Source organism: Engystomops pustulosus, chromosome 5 (genome assembly GCF_040894005.1).
Source record: "Engystomops pustulosus chromosome 5, aEngPut4.maternal, whole genome shotgun sequence".
Lineage (NCBI taxonomy): Eukaryota > Metazoa > Chordata > Amphibia > Anura > Leptodactylidae > Engystomops > Engystomops pustulosus.
The window spans coordinates 209,120,566-209,146,953 of NC_092415.1; the positions used below are offsets into that span (position 1 = coordinate 209,120,566).

The window sequence follows — 26,388 nt, forward strand, 5'->3', positions numbered from 1 at the left end:
GCCAGATTTGGCGGCCGTGTTTAAAGCTAAGAGGGAATGGAGACACGGGCCTTCCTATTGGTCTCTTGCGGCCGAGCCGTATAGCGGAGTGGCGGTACTTTTTACCGCACCGGTAGAATGCCGACGAGTTATTGAGTTAGAAATGGGGAGGTGCCTGATCCTGGATGTCCTCATGAAGGGACAAGAACTTCGTCTTATTAACATCTATGGTCCCCAGTCCAAGTGGGACAGGAAGTGTCTCTTTATGAGGATCAAGCCCTACCTTTTTACAAGTCGGCAGGTGGTCTTTGGAGGGGACTTCAATGCTGTCACGAGGTCCCAGGATAGGGGAGGTTCCAGAGACAAGCTGACTTATGATAGCGTCGCTCTTAATAGCATAGCCAGTGAGGCTCGCCTGGTGGATGTCCACATCCGGCACACCCCAGGCCACGCGGGGTTCACCTATTATAGGGGTAGCTGCAGGTCTAGAATAGACAGGTTTTATTTAAAGGAGGAAGCCATCTCTTCAGCAGTGTCCGTTGTTGAGGTGGAGTTCTCCGACCACTGTTTAATTTTGTTTTCTCTGAATGTTACAGAGACCCCCCGGATGGGAAGAGGCTACTGGAAGCTCAATTCGTCTCTCCTGGAAGAAGCAGAGATAAGACAATCCTTTGAGGACTTTCTTCAGAGCCAGGTACCATTGCTGGGCCTTTGTAGCAGTAAGTCAGAGTGGTGGGAGATGCTCAAGAAAAGGGTGGCGAGATTCTTCCGCCAGCTCTCGAGCCTCAGGAGCCTGGACAGGTACCGCCTGTATCAGGGCCTGAGGAGGAAGCTCGAGCATCTCGTCTCGACTGGAGGTAGTCGTGAGGACATCTCCAGAGTGAAATCCTTGCTGAAGAGGTGTCAGTACGATAGGCACGCATCTTTGGTTTTTGAGAGGGATTACGGGAAATACCGCTCGCCCGACCCTTACAGAAACTGCAAGATGTCAGTGAATGGTAAAGTTGTCACGGGACTGGTTGACAGTACGGGATCCCTGAAAAGGTCCAGATCAGGGATCCTGGAGGTCGTCAGATCCTTCTACTCGCACCTCTTGGGCAGGAAGGATCTAGATCGGGATGTGATGTCGGGTTTCCTGGCTGAAACTGTCCCTGAGCCAGGAGTAGACCCCTCTCTTGATGTTTTGACAGAGATGATCAGGGAAGAGGAAGTCAGCCGGGCGATTGAAGGGCTCGCCCTCAAGAAATCGCCAGGCCCGGATGGCTTAACATCTGAGTTTTATAAGACCTTTAAGGACGCCTTGGTTCCCCTCTTGACTGAGGTATTCAATGAGTGTCTTTCCTCGGGCGCTCTGCCGAAGTCAATGAGGAGGTCAGCCCTGATCATCCTGTCAAAGGGTAAGGACCGATCTCGTGTTGAGAACTGGCGTCCCATAGCGCTTCTCAATACGGACAGAAAGGTTTTGGCAAAGGTGCTGTTTAATCGGCTGGTGCAGTTTGCGCCCCGGCTCCTTTCGGGGACCCAGCACTGCTCTGTTCCAGGCCGCAGTACATTTAGTGCTGTGCTTTGTGTCCGGGAGGCAGTGGAGCAGGGCAGGGCTGGTAACTGGAAGGGGTACTTGCTGTCCTTGGATCAGGCAAAAGCGTTTGATCGGGTTAACCACGAGTACCTCTGGTCTGTCCTTCTGAGGTATGGCCTGCCGGGGGAGTTTGTCAATTGGCTGAAAGTTTTGTACGCAGGGGCAGAGAGTTTCCCGCTTGTGAACGGTTGGATTGGCCGCTCTTTTGAGGTCGGGTCTGGTGTTCGCCAGGGTTGTCCTCTGAGCCCACTTTTATACGTGTTCGCGATTGACCCATTCCTTAGGAGGGTTGATCGTGGGCCGTTGGTGGGAGTCGGGATGGATCGGGCAGCACCGGAAGCCACTCTAAGGGTGGTAGCGTATGCTGATGATGTCACCGTTTTCGTGTCCTCGGGAGGGGAGGCGCAATGGGTGATGTCAGAGGTTGACCGCTACTCAGAGGTTTCTGGGTCCAAGATCAACCGGGATAAGTGTGAGAGTCTCTGGCTGGGAGAGGGAGGTCCAGGCTTTGATCTCCCGGACACTTTTCCAGGGCCCCAGGACTCCGCCAAAGTTCTCGGCATCGAATTCGGCCAGGGGGATTACCCCATGCAAAACTGGGATGGCAGGCTTAAGATCGCCGCTCAGAAGGTGGACCAGTGGAAGGGTTGGTCTTTGACCCTCAGAGAAAGGGTTAATCTGATCAAAACTTACCTGCTCCCGTTACTGATTTATCTGGGCAGTGTGTGCATGTTGCCAGAACCCCTCTGGACTCGGGTCTACAGTCTGTTCTTCCAGCTGTTATGGGGGAATAGGCTGAACCTTATCAAGAGGGAGGTTACTTACCGCACGAGGAGACAAGGAGGGTTGTGTATGGTCAACCCTGTGGTGTTCCTAGTGAATACCTTTCTTAAGATCAATGTAGCAAACCTCTGGAAAGAGAGGGCTCCTCCGTGGGTATACTCCTGCAGGGGATGGTTTCGGCCTTTCTTCCAGGAATGGGAGACAGGAGGGCAAGTGAAGGATCTTCGCACACCGCATGGGCATCTTCCGGCTTACGCTACCCCGGTTCTGAAGGTGATTCGCCGGTGGGGTCTGGGAATGTGGGAGATCAGGACCATGTCGAGGAAAATCCTTGACCAAAGGGTTCTGTTGACCCATTTCCAGAAGCCTCTGGCCCTCAGGGATTGCCCAAGTCGGGATCTGAGGGTGGGTTTGAGTTTATTGAATTCCATCAGGATCCCCTTGAAGTTTTGGGACGTGACTTGGCGCTGCTTCCATGGAAAGCTGTGTGTGAGGGACAATCTGAAGTGTAGGAGCTCTGAGGAAAGGGGTTGTCCCCGGGAGGAGTGCGGTGGCCTGCTGGAGAGCATGGACCACTTCCTGCTTCAGTGCCCCTTTAACACAGAGGTGTACAACCGGGTGGGCGCTTCCATCCATTGGCCCGGGTTGGCCGGTCTCTCCTATGCGGAGTGGGCCTATGGAGCATTCAGAGGCCTGGGTGGCCGGGACCGCTGCACGTTATTCTTAGTTAGTCTAGTGGTCAGGTACCACACGTGGAACGCACGGTGTTTAGTGTCGACGCAGCGTAAAATCCTCCCGGTGGATGAGGTGGTTAGGAACATTTTGGGTGACCTGGTGAAGGTGCGCTCTCTGGAGTATGAGAGGCTGGGCACGGGGAGGGCCTCTCTCCTTTGGAGGGGGTTCTCCTTTAGTGTCCCTTAGTCTGTCATCTCCACTCCTGGTGTTGGGCTGAAGCTGCACTGTAGATTTTTGTTTTGTATCTGAGGTTATAGTGATGTTGGGCTTGCAGGCGCCGAACCTGGGCTTTATGTGGTTTTGATTGATGTTGTTTAGACTTTATTTGTATTCTGTTTTCTTTATGTTATGTTGTAATTACTGTATATATTGTATATAGTTGGGTTTGGGACATAGTGTTAGGTTGGGAGGGGGGTGATGGTGGTGGGACTTATGAACTGACCCTGGACACTGGTCTGGACTACTTAACGCAAACTTTGGACGTTAGACCAGTGTCTGGGGGGAAGGGGAGGGTGCGGGCGAGGGATTTAGTTTAGTGTAGTGTTGTGTGTATTTGTTATTATATATTTAAAAAAAAAAAAAAAAAAAAAAAAAATGGGTGTGGGATGTGGTCTGTGTGGGATGGTTTGTTATTAGAGGGTGTGGGGTGGGTTTATGTATATTTATAGTCATTTATGTTTTATTTGTGGGTGTGGCTTGTCTTATTGTTTATTGGTTTGGTTTAGGTTGTGATAATCGGTTGGGTGGGGGTTGTGGTATTTGGTGTTCATTCATTTCGGTGTATTTTAAGTTATTGTTTTTACTAGGTGTGAATGTGGCTGGACCAGCAGGTAAGAATTTGTATATATTGTATATTATGTTTTTGTATTGTTATGTTTTTTTACTTTTATATAAAATAAAAGATCTACAGGATGTAACTCAGGATCAGTACAGGATAAGTAATGTCATGTATGTACACAGTGACTGCACCAGCAGCAGAATAGTGAGTGCAGCTCTGGAGTATAATACAGGATGTAACTCAGGATCAGTACAGGATCAGTAATGTCATGTATGTACACAGTGATTGCACCAGCAGCAGAATAGTGAGTGCAGCTCTGGAGTATAATACAGGATGTAACTCAGGATCAGTACAGGATAAGTAATGTCATGTATGTACACAGTGACTGCACCAGCAGCAGAATAGTGAGTGCAGCTCTGGAGTATAATACAGGATGTAACTCAGGATCAGTACAGGATAAGTAATGTCATGTATGTACACAGTGACTGCACCAGCAGCAGAATAGTGAGTGCAGCTCTGGAGTATAATACAGGATGTAACTCAGGATCAGTACAGGATAAGTAATGTCATGTATGTACACAGTGACTGCACCAGAAGCAGAATAGCGAGTGCAGCTCTGGGGTATAATACAGGATGTAACTCAGGATCAGTACAGGATAAGTAATGTCATGTATGTACACAGTGACTGCACCAGCAGCAGAATAGTGAGTGCAGCTCTGGGGTATAATACAGGATGTAACTCAGGATCAGTACAGGATAAGTAATGTCATGTATGTACACAGTGACTGCACCAGCAGCAGAATAGTGAGTGCAGCTCTGGGGTATAATACAGGATGTAACTCAGGATCAGTACAGGATAAGTAATGTCATGTATGTACAGTGACTGCACCACCAGCAGAATAGTGAGTGCAGCTCTGGAGTATAATACAGGATGTAACTCAGGATCAGTACAGGGTAAGTAATGTCATGTATGTACACAGTGACTGCACCAGCAGCAGAATAGTGAGTGCAGCTCTGGAGTATAATACAGGATGTAACTCAGGATCAGTACAGGATAAGTAATGTCATGTATGTACACAGTGACTGCACCAGCAGCAGAATAGCGAGTGCAGCTCTGGGGTATAATACAGGATGTAACTCAGGATCAGTACAGGATAAGTAATGTCATGTATGCACACAGTGACTGCACCAGCAGCAGAATAGTGAGTGCAGCTCTGGGGTATAATACAGGATGTAACTCAGGATCAGTACAGGATAAGTAATGTCATGTATGTACACAGTGACTGCACCAGCAGCAGAATAGTGAGTGCAGCTCTGGGGTATAATACAGGATGTAACTCAGGAGCAGTACAGGATATGTAATGTCATGTATGTACACAGTGACTGCACCAGCAGCAGAATAGTGAGTGCAGCTCTGGAGTATAATACAGGATGTAACTCAGGAGCAGTACAGGATAAGTAATGTCATGTATGTACACAGTGACTGCACCAGCAGCAGAATAGTGAGTGCAGCTCTGGAGTATAATACAGGATGTAACTCAGGATCAGTACAGGATAAGTAATGTCATGTATGTACACAGTGACTGCACCAGCAGCAGAATAGTGAGTGCAGCTCTGGGGTATAATACAGGATGTAACTCAGGATCAGTACAGGATAAGTAATGTCATGTATGTACACAGTGACTGCACCAGCAGCAGAATAGTGAGTGCAGCTCTGGGGTATAATACAGGATGTAACTCAGGATCAGTACAGGATAAGTAATGTCATGTATGTACAGTGACTGCACCACCAGCAGAATAGTGAGTGCAGCTCTGGAGTATAATACAGGATGTAACTCAGGATCAGTACAGGGTAAGTAATGTCATGTATGTACACAGTGACTGCACCAGCAGCAGAATAGTGAGTGCAGCTCTGGAGTATAATACAGGATGTAACTCAGGATCAGTACAGGATAAGTAATGTCATGTATGTACACAGTGACTGCACCAGCAGCAGAATAGTGAGTGCAGCTCTGGGGTATAATACAGGATGTAACTCAGGATCAGTACAGGATAAGTAATGTCATGTATGTACACAGTGACTGCACCAGCAGCAGAATAGTGAGTGCAGCTCTGGGGTATAATACAGGATGTAACTCAGGATCAGTACAGGATAAGTAATGTCATGTATGTACAGTGACTGCACCACCAGCAGAATAGTGAGTGCAGCTCTGGAGTATAATACAGGATGTAACTCAGGATCAGTACAGGGTAAGTAATGTCATGTATGTACACAGTGACTGCACCAGCAGCAGGATAGTGAGTGCAGCTCTGGGGTATAATACAGGATGTAACTCAGGATCAGTACAGGATAAGTAATGTCATGTATGTACACAGTGACTGCACCAGCAGCAGAATAGTGAGTGCAGCTCTGGAGTATAATACAGGATGTAACTCAGGATCAGTACAGGATAAGTAATGTCATGTATGTACACAGTGACTGCACCAGCAGCAGAATAGTGAGTGCAGCTCTGGAGTATAATACAGGATGTAACTCAGGATCAGTACAGGATAAGTAATGTCATGTATGTACACAGTGACTGCACCAGCAGCAGAATAGTGAGTGCAGCTCTGGGGTATAATACAGGATGTAACTCAGGATCAGTACAGGATAAGTAATGTCATGTATGTACACAGTGACTGCACCAGCAGCAGAATAGTGAGTGCAGCTCTGGGGTATAATACAGGATGTAACTCAGGATCAGTACAGGATAAGTAATGTCATGTATGTACACAGTGGATGTCTGTAGTTGGTGTCCTGTGGTGTCCGCTCTCTGGAACTACACTTCCCGGCATTCCTTGCTTCTTAGTCACGTGAGCCGCAGCTGCCGGTCGGGAGCGGCCGGATGACGTCACCCGGAGCGGGAGCAGGAGGACTACACTTCCCGGCGTGCTGTGCGGGTCCTGTGACAGGGAGGTGATCGCGGGTTTCCGGGCTGTGTGTCGGTGCTGGTGACGCAGCTCCCGGCCCTCGGAGCCCGCAGGATGGAGGCCGTGCCCCGGATGCCCATGATATGGCTGGACCTGAAGGAGGCCGGGGAGTTTGGCTTCAACCAGGCGGTAAAACAGGTGAGAGGCCGCGGGAGGAGGAGAGAGGAGCCGGCACCGGGGGAGGAGGATTAGGTGGTACCTGAGGGGTCTACAGGGGGTAGAGTATGGGGCCGCAGGCTCTTTATGGGGGAGGGAAGGGGCGGGGATGTCCCAGAGTCTGGGGGGAGGGAAGGGGCGGGGACGTCCCAGAGTCTGGGGGGAGGGAAGGGACGGGGGCACGTCCCGGAGTCTGGGGGGAGGGAGGGGGCGGGGGCACGTCCCGGAGTCTGGGGGGAGGGAGGGGGCGGGGGCACGTCCCGGAGTCTGGGGGGAGGGAGGGGGCGGGGGCACGTCCCGGAGTCTGGGGGGAGGGAGGGGGCGGGGGCACGTCCCGGAGTCTGGGGGGAGGGAGGGGGCGGGGCACGTCCCGGAGTCTGGGGGGAGGGAGGGGGCGGGGGCACGTCCCGGAGTCTGGGGGGAGGGAGGGGGCGGGGGCACGTCCCGGAGTCTGGGGGGAGGGAGGGGGCGGGGGCACGTCCCGGAGTCTGGGGGGAGGGAGGGGGCGGGGGCACGTCCCGGAGTCTGGGGGGAGGGAAGGGGCGGGGGCACGTCCCGGAGTCTGGGGGGAGGGAGGGGGCGGGGGCACGTCCTGGAGTCTGGGGGGAGGGAAGGGGCGGGGGCACGTCCTGGAGTCTGGGGGGAGGGAAGGGGCGGGGGCACGTCCTGGAGTCTGGGGGGAGGGAAGGGGCGGGGGCACGTCCTGGAGTCTGGGGGGAGGGAAGGGGCGGGGGCACGTCCTGGAGTCTGGGGGGAGGGAGGGGGCGGGGACGTCCTGGAGTCTGGGGGGAGGGAGGGGGCGGGGGCACGTCCTGGAGTCTGGGGGGAGGGAGGGGGCGGGGGCACGTCCTGGAGTCTGGGGGGAGGGAAGGGGCGGGGACGTCCTGGAGTCTGGGGGGAGGGAGGGGGCGGGGGCACGTCCTGGAGTCTGGGGGGAGGGAGGGGGCGGGGCACGTCCTGGAGTCTGGGGGGAGGGAAGGGGCGGGGGCACATCCTGGAGTCTGGGGGGAGGGAAGGGGCGGGGACGTCCTGGAGTCTGGGGGGAGGGAGGGGGCGGGGGCACGTCCTGGAGTCTGGGGGGAGGGAGGGGGCGGGGCACGTCCTGGAGTCTGGGGGGAGGGAAGGGGCGGGGGCACATCCTGGAGTCTGGGGGGAGGGAAGGGGCGGGGACGTCCTGGAGTCTGGGGGGAGGGAGGGGGCGGGGGCACGTCCTGGAGTCTGGGGGGAGGGAGGGGGCGGGGCACGTCCTGGAGTCTGGGGGGAGGGAAGGGGCGGGGGCACATCCTGGAGTCTGGGGGGAGGGAAGGGGCGGGGACGTCCTGGAGTCGTGTGATACTTAAAGGGACAGGACTGAGCCAAAGGAGCAAAGATCCCAAGTCACTACAGCGCACCAGCAGCCGGGAGACAGGGTGAGCTGTGTGCGTCAGGACCTGTCATTGCTGTCAGAGAATAGCCCTAGAGCAGATCACAGCTGAGGATTTGTTACTGTTGTATCCGGCTTGGACACTGCAGAGGAGCGGGAACTGACGGTTTCCTTTACTTTACAGTTTGTTCTGAAGAATTATGGAGAAAATCCCGAAAACTACAACGAAGAACTGAAGAAACTGGATCAACTGAGACAGGTGACCCCCAGAGAGCGGACACCCATCATCCCTGACCCCAGGAGCTCACTATCTAATCTCCCATCACACACAATGTATCACTCCCATCATCCCTGACCCCAGGAGCTCACTATCTAATCTCCCATCACACACAATGTATCACTCCCATCATCCCTGACCCCAGGAGCTCACTATCTAATCTCACTTTCACACACAATGTATCACTCCCATCATCCCTGACCCCAGGAGCTCACTATCTAATCTCACTTTCACACACAATGTATCACTCCCATCATCCCTGACCCCAGGAGCTCACTATCTAATCTATCACACACAATGTATCACTCCCATCATCCCTGACCCCAGGAGCTCACAATCTAATCTCCCATCACACACAATGTATCACTCCCATCATCCCTGACCCCAGGAGCTCACTATCTAATCTCACTATCACACACAATGTATCACTCCCATCATCCCCTCTGTGTGTAGTTAACCCTTTCCTCCCTGCAGAGCGCAGTGAACGTGCCCCGGGACTTTGAGGGATGCAGCGTCCTGCGGAAGTATTTTGGGCAGCTCCATTACCTGCAGAGCCGGATCCCCATGGGGGTGGAGCAGGAGGCGGCGGTGCCCATCACATGGTAAGTGTCCAGGGCTGGAGCAATGAGCTGCTATACCAGACAGAGCCGGAGGACACGGGTGACGCTGGATTTTTTAATTCTGGACAAACTTTTAAAAGGATTTTCCCATGAAAGAAAATTCTCCAGTCTCATCCCCAGTGATTTATAAAGATCATTTTAACCCCTCACTTTACAATGTTACTCAGTGTTATTGCTGGTTTAGCTCCTATCACTCAGTGATGGTCGGTGTAAGATCCCAGAGTGTGAGCGGAAACTCTCTGAGAAGACACTTCCATGATCCCTCTAGTGCTGTGAGATGCTGTGTGCTGACAATGTGCTTAGGTTATCAGGGTACAGGGTTTATCTACACTTTCATTTACCTTCTGACCATTCACTAGTATCTGATACATAGAAAGAGCGATGAGATCCATGAGATGCATATTACACACCATGACATTGTCAGCTCTGCTATATGCCTCCCTCCCCTTTATAAAGACCTTATCTGCCGGTAGTTTTACTCTCCTCACGCTGTCTGTGTATATATATATATCTGTGTGTATAGATGCGGTTGCAGTAGATCATAGTGCCCCTTCCTCTGGCACCAGGACCATGTTCCTCTGTGTGGCCGCCTGGTGCTGTGGTGGCAGGAGATGTTGGCAGCGCCCTCCGCTGGCACTATGATGGCAGTGCCCTTCTCTGTGCTGCCGTTTTAAGTGACTTTCTTTTCCTTTTTAGGACTGAAATTTTCTCTGGGAAGCCGGTGACGCACGGGGACATCAAGTATGAGCAGGCCTGCGTCCTGTACAATCTGGGTAGGTGAAGGGGGGCCTCTGATATAATGGGGGTGTATAGCGCCCCCATCACGTGTGGAGTAAAGTGTCAGAACATCTTAGTGTGTGATGATTACTGGGTTCAGCCTGGACGCTGATATGGGGGAGGGGGGTCCGTTGAATCGTGTTCATGGCGACTGATGCTATGGGGGGCGTCGTATACATGGTGGCTGATACTGGGGGGTCTGTCATATACCTGGTGGCTGATACTGGGGGGTCTGTCATATACCTGGCGGCTGATACTGGGGGTTCCCCCACCCGGCTGTGCAGTATGAGCCTGTATATTACTCTCTGTATCTCCAACATATTGGGGTCTTGTGAATTCTGATCACAATCTTATCTGCTGCAGGCGCCTTACACTCCATGCTGGGGGCCATGGACAAGAGAGTCTCCGAGGAGGTGAGAACCTGCGGCTCCGCTGTGCTGCCTGTCACTGATTATCCCTAAACTCCTCCTCCTTTGCTCTTATTGTAAATGATTATCCCTAAACTCCTCCTCCTTTGCTCTTCCTGTCAGTGATTATCCTGTTGCTGCTCCTCCTTTGCCCCGCCCCTCTGTCATGGCCCCACCCCTCTGACTTTGGTGTCTCTTGCAGGGGATGAAGATCTCGTGCACTCACTTCCAGTGTGCGGCCGGAGCCTTCTCCTACCTGAGGGATCACTTCACTCATTCCTACAGCGTGGACATGAGTCACCAGATCCTGAACCTCAACATCAACCTCATGCTGGTGAGAGCAGGGCTGTCGTTACAATGTGGCCACAGGGATCTGCTGGTCATGTGACGGGGGACCAGAGATGTCCCGCACATTTAGGGTTAATCCACATCAGTGGGAGTAGACTGATGGCAGATTATTAGATTGTTCTCAGTGATCGGACCCCCCTTAATGCTGCCCTCTCCCCCCCAGGGTCAGGCCCAGGAGTGTCTGCTGGAGAAGTCCATGCTGGATAACAGGAAGAGCTTCCTGGTGGCCAGGATCAGTGCCCAGGTGAGAGGCCGTGGCCGTGTGCCCACCCCATGCCCTGTGCCCGGGGGCGCTCAGTAACGCCTCTTCCAACCCCTCTCACCAGGTGGTGGATTATTACAAGGAGGCGTGCCGCGCCCTGGAGAACTCGGACACCGCCTCACTCCTTGGGAAGATCCAGAAGGACTGGAAGAAACTGGTGCAGATGAAGATTTACTACTTTGCAGCCATTGCCCATGTGAGTGGCACAGCAGACACAGGAGGCTCGATGTACCCCATTCACATTGTTCCCAGTCCTATCCTGAACACTCTCACAGCAGAGGCTTTGTTGCAATGTAATCGGTCTCCGGCCTTGTTTTTTCCTCTTGTATAAATACAGAAGAATATACTGAAGGCCTGGATAGGTGAGACTGGATGCAACTGTGACAAACTTCAGCTGTGAACACGAGGTCTAGGCAGGAGGATTCTCTGGATGTGAATGGTTATAACATAGCGTTGTAGGATTAAAGCGTTACTCTGAAGTGGTCCAGCCAATCAAGACACAGGATCCCCGGCTAAAACCTCTCCTCAGTGTTACTGCTATACAACACAGATGTGACCGTAACCTGACAAAATTCCATGTCAGTATTACATCCTTACATCTGTACTAACATGTATTACAGATTATTATATATATGTTACACAGACCTATAATATATTACAGCTTCATGACTACTATACACATGATCTGCTCTGATGGATGTGTCCGCCATCACTCTGCCCTCTGTCAGTAAAGAGAAAGATAAGAAAGCAGCAGCTGACATGCAGGAGGATGGAGGAGACATAGCACACACTGGGAAGTCTCATCCTGTATGTTAGACTGCACTGGAGACTGTAGTCTTGTCAAAGCCTAGACAGAAGTTGGTGGCATGCTATCGCTCCGATCCGGGCTTCATGTAAACAAACATGGTCGTGGAAGCAGCTCTGCCGAGGTGGCCGGCCACGCACACCCGTCTCTATTCACAGCATTGTGTATACGGGATGGATGGGTGTCGGGTCCGGCCAGAAGCTGAATGCACCGCTGTTTCTGTGACCATGTTTGTTTACATGGGGCACAGAGCGGAGCGATAGCAACGACGGGGGGTAAGTACATGTTTTGGTTTTTTTTTTTTAAAGCAGCCCCCTCCCGGCGACGTTCTTCTTTTTTTTTTTTTTTATAAATTCTCGGACAACCCCTTTAATTAATCTGAGCAGCTGCAGGGAGAGGAGGTCGACTGGGTGCAGGAACATGAGGGCAGACTGTAGACTGGACAGAGCCGACATGAAGGAGCTGCTTCCTGTAATTACTAAGAGATGGGAACAAACATTGCATTGCCCCTCCCCCTTTATCCGTAGCCTGCATCTCCTGTTTCACTCTCGGGAACTAGAATGCAAGGCTGATGGAAGAGGGGCTGAGAAAGGCAGAAAGCAGAAACCGCTGCAATAAGGTAATGTATATAGGGAAAATGTTAGTTTTGCTTTATTCCTCTGGACCCCACTGATCGGCGGAGCAGCCCCTATCCCTTATTTCCTAGTTATTTATGTGTTATTGCAGCCCCACCGCTCGGTCACGGCATCTGATCCTTTTAGAGAAATGTTTCCATACAATTCTTTTTCTCCTTTTCCAGCTGCACATGGGGAAACAGGCGGAAGAGCAGCAGAAATATGGCGAGCAGGTAGGTGCCTCATCCCCCCCCCATCCTGAGCTGCAGATACCTGGTGGGGGGGGGTTACAGGGGCTTCAGTAACACAGGGAGGTAATCCATATAAATATGTCATAGTTCCACTGTCTGCACATCACCAGCAGAATAGTGAGTGCAGCTCTGGAGTATAGTAGAGAAGCATAATTCTGCACCTAATCTGACATGGTGCTCTGGGTGGGGGTTATATTCTGTAATTGCCCCACTCCCATTGCAGTCTCTGGATTATCTATCTGTTCCCTCCATCTTCCCAGGTTGCATATTTGCAGAGCGCTTTGGACAAACTTAATGAAGCGATAAAACAATCTAAGGTAAGACCCAAACGTCTTGTGGTGACACAGGTGAGGAACTCGCAGTGTACGGGATAATCCATGCCGGTATCTCCCCTCCAGGGTCAGCCCTCCACCGTGCAGGAAGCCCTTCGCTTCACCATGGATGTGATTGGTGGCAAGTAAGTGACAAAACGTGCCGCAAGGAAGCGGCTACAACTCTGAACCTTTGTAGGTCGCACTTGTGATTTTCTTATGGATTTTGCAATTGTAAGACCTCTGCTTGCTGCCAGTTCTGTGGTCATTTCCTTTCTGGTTGTAATTTGCAGGTTTAATTCTGCCAAGAAGGACAATGATTTCATCTACCACGAGTCTGTGCCAGCGCTGGACACCCTGCAGGCTGTGAAAGGTGAGCTCCGCCCCCTCGGATCCCTGCATCCGGCTAGTAATGTGATGGATGGCAGCAGTGACATCTACATGTTATTCAGATGTTTTTGTGCGTGTTTTAGGGGCTCCCTTAGTGAAGGCTCTTCCTGTGAATCCCACTGATCCTGCCGTGACTGGTCCTGATATTTTCTCTAAACTGGTCCCTATGGCGGCCCATGAGGCCTCATCACTCTACAGGTAAGTAGTGAAGCCTAAGACGACCACAAAGAAGCATGACTGCACTCACTCCCCTGCAGATCATCCAACCTATGTGTCCTGCTGTTAATCCCATGATGCTTCCCTGAAGTCTGAAATGCACAGCTAGACCCGTACCATGTGTGCCTGTCAGGACCGTTACAGGAATGGATAATTCTAGTCATGTTGTCCTGTAATGCCCGTGTTATGACGGCGAATATCTGACCCTCTTATCTCTGTACAGTGAGGAAAAAGCCAAACTCCTGCGAGACGTCATGGCCAAGATAGATGCAAAGAACGAAATCCTGGAGTAAGTTCACTTTACACTTGTAATCCCAATCTATCACCCAATTAATGGTTGTAAGGAACAGTGCAGTTACTGAACCAGCAGGGGATGCTGGGAAACAAGCGCTACATGTGTGCAAGATAAAGTAAGTGAACCCTGGGGAATGTGCCGTATTCTGCTTTGATTTCTTGATACATTTTAATACATTGTAACAAGACTAGTAACATACATAATGTTACAGCGATCGCGGTCATCACAGGGAATTCCAAAATGTTCACTCACTTTTCCTTGCAGTCTTACCCTCACAAGCAGCGCTTAGCTTTCAGTAGCTCCAGAGCTGAAATCGCTCTTCACATGTTTTTCTGCAGTCAGTTCACGGACTCCCTGCAGCTGGATCCGGATACGGTGGATAACCTGGAGCTGTACAGCCACATCCCACCATCCCTGATGGAGAAGTGCGCGGCGCTGAGCGTGCGGCCCGATACTGTCAAGAGCCTGGTCCAGTCCATGCAGGGTAAGTGTGCCCCCCCCCCCCCCCGGCATCTCCCGGACTTCACATATGTAATAATTGTTCTCCTCCTCCAGCGCTCTCAGGAGTGTTCACCGATGTTGAAGCGTCTCTGAAAGACATTAAAGAACTTCTAGATGAAGAGGAGAAGGAAGAGAGAAAATTGCAGGATGAAGTAGGGAAAATAAATGTCCCCCCAACCTCTCCCCCGGCAATGGTGGAAGTGAGCAAAGACTGGTCCAAGTACATGGAGGTGCACGAGAAGGCGAGCTTCACCAACACCGAGCTGCACAAAGCCATGAACCTGCACATCAGCAACCTGCGCCTCCTGAGCGGACCCCTGGAGCAGCTCCAGCAAGCACTGCCAGCCCCCACACTGACCGAGGGTGAGCCCCCCATAGTCCCACTGACAGGAGGTTCCTGGTAACAAAGTAACAAATTCCATTCTAAAGGTTATATGTAAGAAGTGTACTGACTGTACTGACCCCGAATTACATCCTGTATTATACCCCAGAGCTGCACTCACTATTCTGCTGCTGGTGCAGTCACTGTACATACATGACATTACTTATCCTGTACTGATCCTGAGTTACATCCTGCATTATACCCCAGAGCTGCACTCACTATTCTGCTGCTGGTGCAGTCACTGTGTACATACATGACATTACTTATCCTGTACTGATCCTGAGTTACATCCTGTATTATACCCCAGAGCTGCACTCACTATTCTGCTGCTGGTGCAGTCACTGTGTACATACATGACATTACTTATCCTGTACTGATCCTGAGTTACATCCTGTATTATACTCCAGAGCTGCACTTACTATTCTGCTGCTGGTGTAGTCACTGTGTACATACATGACATTACTTATCCTGTACTGATCCTGAGTTACATCCTGTATTATACTCCAGGGCTGCACTCACTATTCTGCTGCTGGTGCAGTCACTGTGCACATACATGACATTACTTATCCTGTACTGATCCTGAGTTACATCCTGTATTATACCCCAGAGCTGCACTCACTATTCTGCTGCTGGTGCAGTCACTGTACATACATGACATTACTTATCCTGTACTGATCCTGAGTTACATCCTGTATTATACCCCACAGCTGCACTCACTATTCTGCTGCTGGTGCAGTCACTGTGTACATACATGACATTACTTATCCTGTACTGATCCTGAGTTACATCCTGTATTATACTCCAGAGCTGCACTCACTATTCTGCTGCTGGTGCAGTCACTGTGTACATACATGACATTACTTATCCTGTACTGATCCTGAGTTACATCCTGTATTATACCCCAGAGCTGCACTCACTATTCTGCTGGTGCAGTCACTGTGTACATACATGACATTACTTATCCTGTACTGATCCTGAGTTACTCACTATTCTGCTGGAGGAGTCACTGTGTATGTTGCTTTCTTACAGATGACAAGTCTGTACTGCAGAACCTGAAGAGGATCCTGGGGAAGGTGCATGAAATGCGTGAGCAGCGTCTGTCACTGGAGCAGCAGCTGCGGGACACCATACAGAAGGATGACATCACAACTTCTCTTGTCACCACTGACCGGTCAGAGATGAAGGTGAGGTTGCTGTACTTCATCCTGAGCCTCCTGGTGCTTGAATATATGACATAACATGTTTAATCCCATCACTTTTTCCTCCAGAAACTCTTTGCTGAGCAGCTGAAGAAGTATGATCAGCTGAAGGTTTACATCGATCAGAACCTGTCGGCCCAGGAGAACATCCTGAAGGCTCTGACCGAAGCCAACGTCAAGTACGCCCCCATCAGGAAGGTCCTGGCAGAGTCTGAGCAGAAGTAAGATCCTCTCCTGTAGGGGGCGCTAATGCCTTGCAGGGCTTTATGATACATCTCTCCATCCATGTGTCAGGTGGAACCACACGGTGCAGACGCTGATCTCCTCCTACGAGGCCTACGAGGATCTGATGAAGAAGTGCCAGGAGGGACGGGACTTCTATGCAGACCTGGAGAGTAAAGTGGGGAAGCTTCTGGAGAAGGCGCGGGCAGTGTCCGAGGTGTCCCAAGCCGGGCGCCAGCAGATCCTGGAGCGGTAATCCCTCCTCTTTATTCATTATGTATGACAAGCTCCACCTCTTTGTCCGCTAAATCTGTTTATGTCTCCCTTATAGGGAAATGAAGAAGAAGCCGCCGCCTCGTCCCACAGCCCCCAAGCCCTCGCTGGAGAAGAAGGACGCGGAGATCCTCCCTGCGGCTGATCTGACCGACATGCAGCAGTTCTCCTCCCTCTTCCTGTCCGACCTTCCTGAGGAGCTGAAGAGCCTCCCCCCCGATGCCCTGCTGGCACACCTCGATCGCCTGACGGCCGATGCCATGGCCGCCTTTCCAGTGGATCCAGTCGCTGCGTACGGGGGAGTAAGACTTCCTGGCGCTGACACTTACAGAACTGGTAGAACGGCCACTGCTCCCCTGCCGGACCCACAAGCTGCACCTTTCACCCAGGCTCCGTATGCTGCATTGCCCGGGCACGTGCCACAGATGGTTGCGGGTTCTGTTCCCGGTCGGCCGTTCCCTCCTTATTGTAACCTTCCTCCGGTCAGCTCTGGCACTGCTGTCCCCCCACCATTGAGGCTTCCCTGTGTCAGCGGAGCCGGGCAGGTACCAACCTCTTCTGTATACTCTGCTGGAGTGCCACCTGCTCCACCACATCCAGCATCTGCACCGATGGCGCCAGGGTACATGCCCCCCCAGAGAACCTCACCACAGCACATGCCCATGCCAGTCCCTGGCGCTGCTCCTTTACCTAACCATTTTACGCCTCACCCTGCACCTGGCTTTGGCATAGGACAAGCGCCATCCGCATTATCTGGCCCTATGAACCATGGCATGCCAAAGCCACCGCTGGCAAACAACATGCGACCTCAGATGGCACCAGGCATTCGGCCCGCCACTACTACAGTAGACAGTATTCAGGGGCCCATCTCCAGCTACACCGCACCCAGGATGCCGCTCAATAACCTGCCCCCCAGCCATTCCCAGGGCGGTTATATGGGCGCTCATGTGCATCCAGCAGTGGGGCAGGGCCACCCCTTCCCATATCCCCAGGGTGGGCACCCGCACTATCCCCCACCACCTACACATCTACCCCAAGGCCACACAAACCAAATGTTTCATTTTGCTGGGCAGCCCCAACCTCAAATGGACAAGGCCCCCCAGGCTCTCCCTGGACAATCTCCGTATGCAGCTCCTGTACAGCGCCCGTTCACCCCTCAGACCAGAGCCCCCTACCACCCACAGCAGCCAGCACCTTACCAACCGGGGCAGCCGGCACATGTGCCTCTAGTGAAGCCTCAGCAGCAATATCAGCAGTTTCCCCCCCAGCACCCGGCGCTGCCCCCTCCTCACTTAATGCCGCAGCAGTATCCAGTGGTTCGCCAGGACAAACCATCTCAGCAGCCGCTACATACAACATATCCTGGCGCTGTGCCCATACAGACTGTGCCCCTACCCATGAGTCAAGCATCTCAGATACTTCCCCACGCTGCTGTGCCTCCAGGACCTGCCCCTCAGGTTGCCTCCAGTATGCCATTTGCCCCTCCTGCTAGACATGCCCTTCCTCCATCCAATACTGTAATGAATGCAATGCCTTCTGGTCCCCAGATGCCAATGGGTGCCCCAGCACCCCCACCCCTTACTCATCGTGTGCAGCCTCCGGGCAGCCCAGCCCTCAGCCAGCTTCCAGGGGGCGCCATTGTGTCAGGTGCCCCCGCCATTCCTTCTCCTGCCCCCTCCCCTCAGCCGTCTCTGGTAGCACAGCCTCCAGCAGGTCTGTCATCCTCCGCACCTACCTCTACCACCCTGCCCCCGAGACCCCCGCCATCACTAACGCCAGGAACCGCGCCTCTAAGCCAGCCGTCCTCTGATGCCGTCTTTCACCGACAGAGCTCCACCACTGACGACCTCCTGTCCTCTAGCCCAGAGAGCCAACATGGCGGCTCCAAAACATCCGTGGGCCAGCCGCTCCTGCAGCCCACCAAGGCGGATTCTAAGGATGGGCTCAAACCCAAGGGCATCCAGATCATCGAGAACGACCCGTATGAGAAGCCGGAGCACATCATGCGGCTCCTGTCTGAGCTCGATCGCTTCCGGCTGGTGGTGGCGGCTCTGGACAAAGCTGTGCCCGGTGCGGCCACCCAACTGGATGCCATGTGGAAAGAGTTCCAAGACGCCCAAGAGAAGGAGGCCCGAAACCTATCAATCGCCATCGCCCGATGTTACAGCATGAAGAACCGCCACCAGGACATCATGCCCTACGACAAGAACCGCATCGTCTTACAGTCCGGGAAAGACGACTACATCAACGCCAGTAAGATCGAAGACTTGTCTCCGTACTGCCCGACCATCATCGCCACCCAGGCTCCGCTGGTAGGAACCGCATCCGACTTCTGGCTGATGATTTATGAGCAGAAGGTGTCCCTGATCGTCATGCTGGTGTCTGACCTGGAGATCGAGAAGGTGAGGACGTCCTCCAGGGGACACCAGGACTATGGGCGCCTGTGGGGGACTGGTCTTCTGCAGCCTTCATGTATCCTACACTGCAGCGGCTCCGTAAATCCTACAGAAGAATCCAGACTTTTCTGGGATAGTTGGAGGTTTCTTTACCTTAGTTGTGGCCGATGGAGCGAGCTGTCGGGTGACTCGCAGGCTGCAGTGTAGGAGAATGCACGACGGCTGCAGAAGACGCACACAGACGCATTATTAGATTTGATATTGTAACCAATTTGCCGCCTGAAGGTGTCAGTCGCCTTTTCGGGGCTTGTATCTGCGGAGCAGCGCAGGCGTCTCCGATTCTGTGCAGTTCTACAACTTTTTAACTCTTTGGTTTTCTTCCTCATCAGCAAAAAGTTGTGCGCTACTTTCCCACGGAGCGCGGGCAGCCGGTGCTTCACGGACACGTCACGCTGACGCTGACCAGCCACAAGGTCGCTGACACGCATGTGGAGCGCGTCATATCCCTGCAGTACAAGGACCAGAGCCTGAAACGCTCCATCATCCACCTGCAGTTCACATCCTGGCCTGAGCTGTGAGTAGCCTGTAATGTACAAGCAGCGGACTACAAGTCCCAGGACACCCGACCACGTGTCCTGCTGAGCCACCCAATGTATGCTGATGAATGGCTTTGGCACTAGGATTTTTCTTCATAAGAGCTGTGTACACAAAACGACAGAAAGGAACCTGTCAGCAGGTGTGACCCCACAGACCTCACACTGCTGTGCTCTGTGCTCTCTGCAGCCAGTGTTATGTACTGTCCCTGGAGAGATGTGTAATCAGACCTCACACTGCTGTGCTCTGTGCTCTCTGCAGCCAGTGTTATGTATTGTCCCTGGAGAGATGTGTAATCAGACCTCACACTGCTGTGCTCTGTGCTCTCTGCAGCCAGTGTTATGTATTGTCCCTGGAGAGATGTGTAACCAGACCTCACACTGCTGTGCTCTGTGCTCTCTGCAGCCAGTGTTATGTATTGTCCCTGGAGAGATGTGTAAATCAGTCCTCACACTGCTGTGCTCTGCTCTCTGCAGCCAGTGTTATGTATTGTCCCTGGAGAGATGTGTAATCAGACCTCACACTGCTGTGCTCTGTGCTCTCTGCAGCCAGTGTTATGTATTGTCCCTGGAGAGATGTGTAACCAGACCTCACACTGCTGTGCTCTGTGCTCTCTGCAGCCAGTGTTATGTATTGTCCCTGGAGAGATGTGTAAATCAGTCCTCACACTGCTGTGCTCTGCTCTCTGCAGCCAGTGTTATGTATTGTCCCTGGAGAGATGTGTAAATCAGTCCTCACACTGCTGTGCTCTGTGCTCTCTGTGCTGCACAGAGCACAGCAGTGTGAGGTCTGATTACACATCTCTCCAGGGACAGTACATAACACTGGCTGCAGAGAGCACAGCAGTGTGAGGTCTGATTATACATCTCTCCAGGGACAATACATAACACTGGCTGCAGGAAGCACAGAGCACAGCAGTGTGAGGTCTGATTACACATCTCTCCAGGGACAGTACATAACACTGGCTGCAGAGAGCACAGAGCACAGCAGTGTGAGGTCTGATTACACATCTCTCCAGGGACAGTACATAACACTGGCTGCAGGAAGCACAGAGCACAGCAGTGTGAGGTCTGATTACACATCTCTCCAGGGACAATACATAACACTGGCTGCAGAGAGCACAGAGCACAGCAGTGTGAGGTCTGATTACACATCTATCCAGAAACAGTACATAACACTGGCTGCAGAGAGCACAGAGCACAGCAGTGTGAGGTCTGATTACACATCTCTCCAGGGACAATACATAACACTGGCTGCAGAGAGCACAGCAGTGTGAGGTCTGATTACACATCTCTCCAGGGACAATACATAACACTGGCTGCAGAGAGCACAGAGCACAGCAGTGTGAGGTCTGATTACACATCTCTCCAGGGACAATACATAACACTGGCTGCAGGAAGCACAGAGCACAGCAGTGTGAGGTCTGATTACACATCTCTCCAGGGACAGTACATAACACTGGCTGCAGGAAGCACAGAGCACAGCAGTGTGAGGTCTGATTACACATCTCTCCAGGGACAATACATAACACTGGCTGCAGAGAGCACAGAACACAGCAGTGTGAGGTCTGATTACACATCTCTCCAGGGACAATACATAACACTGGCTGCAGAGAGCACGGAGCACAGAAGTGTGAGGTCTGATTACACATCTCTCCATCTCTCACCTGCTGACGGTTTCCCCCTCCATGTTCTGAGTTTGGGTGGTCTCTTGCAGGGGTCTTCCTGACAGTAAGGGGAACTTGCTGCGTTTTATCCAGGACGTCCATAAACACTACCTGCACCAGCGCCCCCTGCACATGCCCATCGTAGTGCACTGCAGGTGAGTGATCTTTGTACCTCTGGAAGTACTTACCTGCTACTTAAATGCTGTATGTGAGCTGCAGCAGTTTTATGTGTCTCCCCTTGTTCTGCTGCAGTTCTGGTGTGGGCCGGACCGGAGCCTTCTGCCTCCTCTATGCCGCGGTGCAGGAGGTGGAGGCCGGCAATGGGATCCCGGACCTGGCGCAGCTGGTGAAGAAGATGAGGCAGCAGAGGAAGCACATGCTGCAGGAGAAGGTAGGTGACCCCCAGTCTGTGCGCTGCTTGTGCTGCGGCTGCTCTCTAATCCTGGGCTCTGTCCATGTAGATCCACCTGAAGTTCTGCTACGAGGCGGTTCTGAAGCACGCAGAGCAGGTCCTGCAGAGACACGGCTTCTACACCCCATCCACCAGCAAGCCCCAGCCCAGCGCAGCACAGAAGGTCAGTCCTCCATGCTGTACACTGCAGCTCTGCTCTATGGTCAGTCCTCCATGCTGTACACTGCAGCTCTGCTCTATGGTCAGTCCTCCATGCTGTACACTGCAGCTCTGCTCTATGGTCAGTCCTCCCGTCTGTACACTGCATCCCTGCTCTATGGTCAGTCCTACCGTCTGTACACTGCATCCCTGCTCTATGGTCAGTCCTACCGTCTGTACACTGCAGCTCTGCTCTATGGTCAGTCTTCCATGCTGTACACTGCAGCTCTGCTCTATGGTCAGTCCTCCATGCTGTACACTGCAGCTCTGCTCTACGGTCGGTCCTCTGTGCTGTACACTGCAGCTCTGCTCTGTGGTCGGTCCTCCCGTCTGTACACTGCAGCTCTGCTCTGTGGTCGGTCCTCTGTGCTGTACACTGCAGCTCTGCTCTGTGGTCGGTCCTCTCTGCTCTATGGTCGGTCCTCCGTGCTGTACGCTGCAGCTCTGCTCTGTGGTCGGTCCTCCGTGCTGTACGCTGCAGCTCTGCTCTGTGGTCGGTCCTCCGTGCTGTACGCTGCAGCTCTGCTCTGTGGTCGGTCCTCCGTGCTGTACGCTGCAGCTCTGCTCTATGGTCGGTCCTCCGTGCTGTACGCTGCAGCTCTGCTCTATGGTCGGTCCTCCGTGCTGTACGCTGCAGCTCTGCTCTATGGTCGGTCCTCCGTGCTGGACGCTGCAGCTCTGCTCTGTGGTCAGTCCTCTCTGCTCTATGGTCGGTCCTCTCTGCTCTGTGGTCGGTCCTCTCTGCTCTGTGGTCGGTCCTCTCTGCTCTGTGGTCGGTCCTCTCTGCTCTGTGGTCGGTCCTCTCTGCTCTGTGGTCGGTCCTCTCTGCTCTGTGGTCGGTCCTCTCTGCTCTGTGGTCGGTCCTCTCTGCTCTGTGGTCGGTCCTCTCCGCTCTGTGGTCGGTCCTCTCCGCTCTGTGGTCGGTCCTCTCCGCTCTGTGGTCGGTCCTCTCCGCTCTGTGGTCGGTCCTCTCCGCTCTGTGGTCGGTCCTCTCCGCTCTGTGGTCGGTCCTCTCCGCTCTGTGGTCGGTCCTCTCCGCTCTGTGGTCGGTCCTCTCCGCTCTGTGGTCGGTCCTCTCCGCTCTGTGGTCGGTCCTCTCCGCTCTGTGGTCGGTCCTCTCCGCTCTGTGGTCGGTCCTCTCCGCTCTGTGGTCGGTCCTCTCCGCTCTGTGGTCGGTCCTCTCCGCTCTGTGGTCGGTCCTCTCCGCTCTGTGGTCGGTCCTCTCCGCTCTGTGGTCGGTCCTCTCCGCTCTGTGGTCGGTCCTCTCCGCTCTGTGGTCGGTCCTCTCCGCTCTGTGGTCGGTCCTCCGTGCTGTACACTGCAGCTCTGCTCTATGGTCAGTGGTTCTGGGTTTGATATTATTCTCTTCTTCCTTTTGCAGATCTATGGTGCTCAGGACCCGCAGGACATTGTGCTGGGGGGGGATATGCCCATCAGCTCCATCCAGGCCACCATTGCCAAGCTGAGCATAAGGCCGAGCTCCGGGGGCCCTGAGCTCCTCAACCATTACCAGCCGCTCCAGGAGACCACCGAGCCGCCGACCCCTGAGGTCACACAGACGCTGCTGCCCCCCAGCTCCTCCCAGCCCGATCTCACCGCTCCACTAATACCGGAACCAGAGACCCCTCCCATCCAGTCCACCACCAACGGTCCAAGCGCAGCCCCTGCAGAAGCCCTCGACAGTCACGAGCCGCCCCCAGCTCCCCCCTCAGCCTCACCCCCTCAATCATCCTCATCCCTGACCCTGCTCGCCTCTCTGACCCCTGAGACCTTTAACCTGGACAGCTCCCAGCGCGGGAAGCAGAAGATGAACAAGCAGAGCTTCCTGCAACCCCAGAACGGGAGCGGCCTGGCCCGAGGCGGCAAATCTGGAGACGACCCTCTCAATATGTTGGACCCGCTGTGGACTCTCAACAAAACCTAAGACCCCGGGGGCGGGGGAACCAAGAGAGACTATTACCCTGTAACTTCTCTACACTCCCTGACCCCTCCGGTGACCCCACAACTTCCACAGCCTTAATGTGACACTAAACTGAGACGTGGAGGAGCTGGGTCTGAGCCCCGTCCTGGGGGTCTCCAGTAAATTATCACAATCTATGTCTGTATGTCTGGTCTTATGTAGGTGGGGGGCAGCAGCGGACCCTTCGTTCTCCTACTATCCTGCTGCGGCTTCTGTCCTTCATATATAACACATGGCCACTTCCTTGCATACACAGCGCCACCTCTGGCCATAGGTAAGGTGCGGTACTGCAGCAGATTCTGGCATCCAAGCTGTATATAGAGGAAAGCAGCCGCGTCTTTGTTGTCCTGTGCAATCCTTTTAAGGATCGGACAAGTTTTAGTTGTTTAATTTCATGTTTTTTCTGAAGACAAGCGGCAGAGCGATGGTGTATCAGCCGCTTATCCATTGTACTGTATAAAGGAACCAGAAAACCCACCCAACCAGCGGGGAAGGTTTGTTACAATGTATCCGAGGCATGCGAGGGAGGGGGATGTGCTGAATACGTAACCATCTCATCCGGTTCTTAAAGGGGCGGCACTGCTTGTTAATGATCGACGCTGATTTGCTTAATTTGGCGATTAAACTAGAAATCCTAGAACCTGAACGCTACGCGATTGATAACTTTGTATCAGTTCTGTGAATATTCTAACATGTAATCTCTGTATTTTATAACCGGGACGATTGGCCGATGTGTACAGTGCGGATAATCCTATTTTAAATTATGAAATAAATGCGGAAAATATCTAAATATATTGTACAATCCTTCATCTACAAGTGATCACTGGTCTGCAGTGCACAGAGGGGACGGGGGGCACAGCTGCTCCAACAGGGGGCAGGAGAGGTGACGGGGGGCACAGCTGCTCCAGCAGGGGGCAGGAGAGGGGACGGGGGCACAGCTTCTCCAGTAAGGGGCGAGAGAGGTAATGTGGGTCACTCAGTTCTTCCTCCGGCCGCAGGGAGTCGCTGCAGGTGCTTGTCCACCCCGTCAGTTCCTCCTCCGGCCGCAGGGAGTCGCTGCAGGTGCTTGTCCACCCCGTCAGTTCCTCCTCCGGCCGCAGGGAGTCGCTGCAGGTGCTTGTCCACCCCGTCAGTTCCTCCTCCGGCCGCAGGGAGTCGCTGCAGGTGCTTGTCCACCCCGTCAGTTCCTCCTCCGGCCGCAGGGAGTCGCTGCAGGCGCTTGTCCACCCCGTCAGTTCCTCCTTCGGCCGCAGGGAGTCGCTGCAGGTGCTTGTCCACCCCGTCAGTTCCTCCTCCGGCCGCAGGGAGTCGCTGCAGGTGCTTGTCCTCTCCGTCAGTTCCTCCTCCGGCCGCAGGGAGTCGCTGCAGGTGCTTGTCCACCCCGTCAGTTCCTCCTCCGGCCGCAGGGAGTCGCTGCAGGTGCTTGTCCTCTCTGTCAGTTCCTCCTCCGGCCGCAGGGAGTCGCTGCAGGTGCTTGTCCTCTCCGTCAGTTCCTCCTCCGGCCGCAGGGAGTCGCTGCAGGTGCTTGTCCTCTACGTCAGTTCCTCCTCCGGCCGCAGGGAGTCGCTGCAGGTGCTTGTCATCTCCGGCAGTTCCTCCTCCGGCCGCAGGGAGTCGCTGCAGGCGCTTGTCCTCTCTGTCAGTTCCTCCTCCGGCCGCAGGGAGTCGCTGCAGGTGCTTGTCCTCTCCGTCAGTTCCTCCTCCGGCCGCAGGGAGTCGCTGCAGGTGCTTGTCCTCTCCGTCAGTTCCTCTTCCGGCCGCAGGGAGTCGCTGCAGGTGCTTGTCCTCTCCGTCAGTTCCTCCTCCGGCCGCAGGGAGTCGCTGCAGGTGCTTGTCCTCTCCGTCAGTTCCTCCTCCGGCCGCAGGGAGTCGCTGCAGGTGCTTGTCCTCTCCGTCAGTTCCTCCTCCGGCCGCAGGGAGTCGCTGCAGGTGCTTGTCCTCTCCGTCAGTTCCTCCTCCGGCCGCAGGGAGTCGCTGCAGGTGCTTGTCCTCTCCGTCAGTTCCTCCTCCGGCCGCAGGGAGTCGCTGCAGGCGCTTGTCATCTCCGGCAGTTCTTCCTCCGGCCGCAGGGAGTCGCTGCAGGTGCTTGTCCTCTCCGTCAGTTCCTCCTCCGGCCGCAGGGAGTCGCTGCAGGCGCTTGTCCTCTCTGTCAGTTCCTCCTCCGGCCGCAGGGAGTCGCTGCAGGTGCTTGTCCTCTCCGTCAGTTCCTCCTCCGGCCGCAGGGAGTCGCTGCAGGCGCTTGTCCTCTCCGTCAGTTCTTCCTCCGGCCGCAGGGAGTCGCTGCAGGCGCTTGTCCTCTCTGTCAGTTCCTCCTCCGGCCGCAGGGAGTCGCTGCAGGCGCTTGTCCTCTCTGTCAGTTCCTCCTCCGGCCGCAGGGAGTCGCTGCAGGTGCTTGTCCTCTATGTCAGTTCCTCCTCCGGCCGCAGGGAGTCGCTGCAGGTGCTTGTCCTCTCCGTCAGTTCCTCCTCCGGCCGCAGGGAGTCGCTGCAGGTGCTTGTCCTCTCCGTCAGTTCCTCCTCCGGCCGCAGGGAGTCGCTGCAGGCGCTTGTCCTCTCTGTCAGTTCTTCCCCCGGCCGCAGGGAGTCGCTGCAGGTGCTTGTCCTCTCCGTCAGTTCCTCCTCCGGCCGCAGGGAGTCGCTGCAGGTGCTTGTCCTTTCCGTCAGTTCCTC

The 26,388-nt window shown here is 53.9% G+C and overlaps 1 protein-coding gene across 1 annotated transcript; it reads left to right on the forward strand.

The window, feature by feature from the left end:
- The first annotated feature begins 6,712 nt into the window (after positions 1–6,712).
- Positions 6,713–24,511, forward strand: PTPN23 (protein tyrosine phosphatase non-receptor type 23). Its single transcript, XM_072154513.1, has 25 exons — positions 6,713–6,962; positions 8,528–8,602; positions 9,095–9,222; positions 9,937–10,013; positions 10,381–10,430; positions 10,627–10,758; positions 10,936–11,016; positions 11,099–11,230; positions 12,639–12,686; positions 12,965–13,021; positions 13,103–13,161; positions 13,309–13,388; positions 13,489–13,603; positions 13,845–13,910; positions 14,255–14,400; positions 14,472–14,780; positions 15,829–15,983; positions 16,068–16,219; positions 16,293–16,472; positions 16,552–18,895; positions 19,279–19,463; positions 21,200–21,304; positions 21,402–21,540; positions 21,611–21,724; positions 23,141–24,511. Exons 1-25 carry the CDS (start codon positions 6,879–6,881, stop codon positions 23,681–23,683), a joined length of 5,556 nt encoding a protein of 1,851 aa, XP_072010614.1. The 5' UTR covers positions 6,713–6,878; the 3' UTR covers positions 23,684–24,511.
- The last annotated feature ends 1,877 nt before the right edge of the window (positions 24,512–26,388 follow it).

Excerpts from the sequence above, each read along its gene's own strand:
- PTPN23 (XM_072154513.1), top strand. The coding sequence starts at position 6,879 with ATGGAGGCCGTGCCCCGGATGCCCATGATATGGCTGGACCTGAAGGAG. Across the intron at positions 8,603-9,094 it reads AACTGGATCAACTGAGACAG|AGCGCAGTGAACGTGCCCCG; the intron begins GTGACCCCCAGA and ends TCCTCCCTGCAG. Across the intron at positions 16,220-16,292 it reads CTGGCAGAGTCTGAGCAGAA|GTGGAACCACACGGTGCAGA; the intron begins GTAAGATCCTCT and ends TCCATGTGTCAG.